This window comes from Centroberyx gerrardi, chromosome 14 (assembly GCF_048128805.1).
Source record: "Centroberyx gerrardi isolate f3 chromosome 14, fCenGer3.hap1.cur.20231027, whole genome shotgun sequence".
NCBI lineage: Eukaryota > Metazoa > Chordata > Actinopteri > Beryciformes > Berycidae > Centroberyx > Centroberyx gerrardi.
The window spans coordinates 10421653-10425057 of NC_136010.1; the positions used below are offsets into that span (position 1 = coordinate 10421653).

Here is a 3405-nt window from a genome sequence, read left to right on the forward strand (position 1 = left end):
TGCGTAACGTTAGTTCCTAACTTTTTTTATTTGTTTTTGCCAACGACGTGTTAATATCACCACCGAGAAAAGTATTTTCACCTGCATGCCATGCGCGCTGAACTAACACTACACCTTATTTCCATAGTGAGGGCTGTAAGTGACAGTCCAAATATCAGTTAGCAGTCTTAATTACAGCCATACTTGTGTTTTTCCACTGGTTAGAGACTTGTCCCGGCTCGCCTGTCATGCCGCTGTGTGTCCGACGTCCTGTCAAGGCTTAGAAAATGTCAGTAAATGGAAAAGTCATCCCACACACCCCGCTGGCCGTGGACTTCTGGCAGGTGCGGAAGTGTCCAGGCACCCGGCTGTTCTTCCTGTCCCACATGCACAGTGACCACACGGTGGGTCTGACCTCCACCTGGAGCAACCGGCCCATCTACTGCTCACCAGTCTCTGCCACTCTGCTCAGACTCAAACTGCAGGTGAGGCGCTGACAGGGAAATCCATGCACGAATGTATGTAAACATGCATATGCGTATGGATTAAGAACTACAATCAAAGCCTATATAATTAACATATTTGTGAGTTCAATAACTTGTTGTCTAATGATCATTTCTGTTTTTGCTCAGGTCAAAGAACAATGGATCCATCCACTTGAGCTGGACGAGCCCTACATGCTCCCACTGGACGACATCGGCAAGGAGAGGATGACAGTCACACTGATGGATGCCAACCACTGCCCAGGGGCCGTCATGTTTCTCTTCCAAGGATACTTCGGCTCTATACTGTACACTGGTCAGTGTCTGAATGCATTGGGCAGTACCATGATTTGCAGGGTTACAGTGCATCCATTTTAGTTGCATTTGCTCCCCCAAATAAACTTATGCTACCTAGGAAATTCTAAAAGGCGCACTTGCACGCTTCACATTCAATGTAGAGGTGGGAAATTTTGTTAATTTTCACAGATTGAGCTTCTAAATTTAATTTCTGTGCTTTAAACATTTCCTGTTCAGAAGCTTATGTACTCCTTGAGACAAATGCTACTTTGGAATGTTGATTTGTTTGCTTTTAGGTTTTAGGGATTATTTTGAAAACTGTGTTTTATTAATTGGGATTTGTTACTGTATTATATTCCGGCTTGGTTCCCTTTTCTCTCATTTAAGCATAGTTGAGTTGAAATTATATCTTTTAATGGCAATAAAAATATTTTTTACATTTCGTAGAAGATATGAATCAACTACTAGATGTAATTCAAATGCTTTTAAGCAATCTTTGTTTTTGTTTTTTTTGTACATCATTACTATCATTTGATGTTAAATTATCTAGACTTGGGGCACAGGTATCATTTCATTACAGTATTAAGGGGGATAGCAGCGTGATTTCATACTGACACAAATTCTATTTCAGGTGACTTCAGATACACTCCTTCCATGCTGCGTGAGCCTTGCCTGAGGACCAACACCACTATAGATGTCCTGTATCTGGACAACACCAACTGTGACCCCACCCGCACCCTGCCCTCCAGGCAGAGAGCCATTCAACAAATCAAAGAGATCATCCGCAGCCACCCCAACCACAACGTTGTCATTGGTGAGTGCTTATTGGCCAAATACACCCTAATGTTCTGCAGAGAGAATGCTGTATGGTTAGGTACATCATTTATTTGTCTTAATGGTGTTCTGCAGGTCTGTACACGCTGGGGAAGGAGTCCCTGCTGTTGGAGCTAGCCATGGAGTTTAAAACCTGGATCGAGGTGAGCTTTGAGAGGATGGAGACCCTCAGAGCGCTGGAGCTGCCCGACGTCTTCACCACTGAGCGGGGAGCCGGCCGGATCCGAGCTGTGGAGCAGTCGGAGATCCGATCAGCCGCTATGCAGCAATGGAACGAAGAGCAGCCCACCCTGGCCATCTTGCCCACCAGCCGGCCCCTGGTCTCCTTCCACCCCAACCTCCATGTGGTGCCGTACTCGGACCACTCCTCCTACCAAGAGCTGGAGGATTTTGTCTCTGCGCTCAAACCTACCTCTCTGGTCCCCATTGTAGGCAAATGCGTACCTGGGACCTTCTCTACCTTGCTGCCCAACAAAAAGCGCCATGAAATCCTGGTGCCTGAGTCAGTCCAAAACTACATGGTGAGGCAGCCTGAGAACCAGCTCTCCCACTCCGGACACACCAGCCCTCTCCGCAGCCGCGTCCGACCTGCTGCTCCCAGGGGGGTGGTGTTTGACTCTCCCTTAAGGGACTCCAGGATGTCGTCAGAAGATGCCTGGAAGCCAGCCTCCGTGGGGCAGGACGCTCCTGAGATGGAGATGGGCACTGAGGGTAATGAAGAGGACCCAGACTATATCCTCATAGACCTGAGCAAGGATTCCACCCCTACCAAAAGCAGAAAAGGGGTTGGGAGCCTGTGGAGCCTGAACATAGTCCAGACAGTCTCAGAAGACATGGTGATGGAAGAATCGGTGCCAATGAGTCAACTGAGCCAGAGCAACTTTGCCCCAATGGAGATCCTGACAAACACTGTTGCCTCATTGAAGCCCACTGTGACCACGAGAGGGACGTGTGAAACTAGTCCCAAAGTAAACAACGGCACGTTGTCAAATGAGAATGACACGAGTCAGCATACTGGACATGATCAGAACGACAGCATGACATCAGCGAAGAGTTGCTCCAGTGATGACACATGTAGTTCGCCTGGCTGCTTGACAGAAATAACAGATGAGTGTCTAGAGGAGATCGAAAGGAGTCTCCTGCTGGTGCTGCCATTCACAGAGGAAGACTTTCGGAGTTGTGGCCTCCTGGACCAGAGCCTTGTGCAGCAGTTCCCCCTCTCTCCTTTAGATGATGCAGCGGAGGACGACATCTTCTGCACTTGAGGAGCTAACTGCTCTCAAAGAGATAATGTGACCTGATGCTCAATTTTTTTTTTTGCCTTACTTTAGAGGCCTCTTTTTGTGTGTCTGTCTGCGTTTAAATCACTTCAAAGCACTTCAAATGCACAGACATACCAGCCAGCACACTATTTCCCTGGTATCTTCTTAATTTCTCTCCATTTTCCTGTTCTTTGCTTCCATTTTGTACCGTTTTATAGAGGTTACAAAAGCAGACTTGTGATCGGATGTTCACCGGTCTTCAGTCTGGGTAGGAAACTGAATGAGTAACACCTACCCTCAACTACCGTCAAGGTGGCCCTGAGCAACTCATCTTACCTTCAGCTGCTCCAGTGGTGCTGGTCAGTAGCCAACAGTAGAAGACAAAAGTTGTACTGGCGAACTCCCAGGTGTGAATGTGAACTCTATCAATGTGAGGCAGGTGAGCTTCGTCGACTTTCCCCGGTCAAAAGAATCATTTCTCACGTTAAAACCCCATATTTCTCTTTTTGCAAAGGGGAAAAACTGGAATATAAATAATAAAGTCACACTTT

General features: G+C 47.1%; 1 protein-coding gene across 1 annotated transcript; it reads left to right on the forward strand.

Annotated features, from left to right (window-relative positions):
• The first annotated feature begins 208 nt into the window (after positions 1-208).
• dclre1b (DNA cross-link repair 1B) lies at positions 209-2966 on the forward strand. Its single transcript, XM_071919921.2, has 4 exons — positions 209-464; positions 612-777; positions 1390-1572; positions 1668-2966. Exons 1-4 carry the CDS (start codon positions 267-269, stop codon positions 2855-2857), a joined length of 1737 nt encoding a protein of 578 aa, XP_071776022.2. The 5' UTR covers positions 209-266; the 3' UTR covers positions 2858-2966.
• The last annotated feature ends 439 nt before the right edge of the window (positions 2967-3405 follow it).

What these genes read in the sequence shown, in the direction of transcription:
- dclre1b (XM_071919921.2), top strand. Translation starts at nt 267, where the DNA reads ATGTCAGTAAATGGAAAAGTCATCCCACACACCCCGCTGGCCGTGGAC. An exon ending in TGCTCAGACTCAAACTGCAG is followed by an intron (nt 465 to 611) that starts GTGAGGCGCTGA and finishes GTTTTTGCTCAG; the next exon opens with GTCAAAGAACAATGGATCCA. An exon ending in CAACCACAACGTTGTCATTG is followed by an intron (nt 1,573 to 1,667) that starts GTGAGTGCTTAT and finishes GGTGTTCTGCAG; the next exon opens with GTCTGTACACGCTGGGGAAG.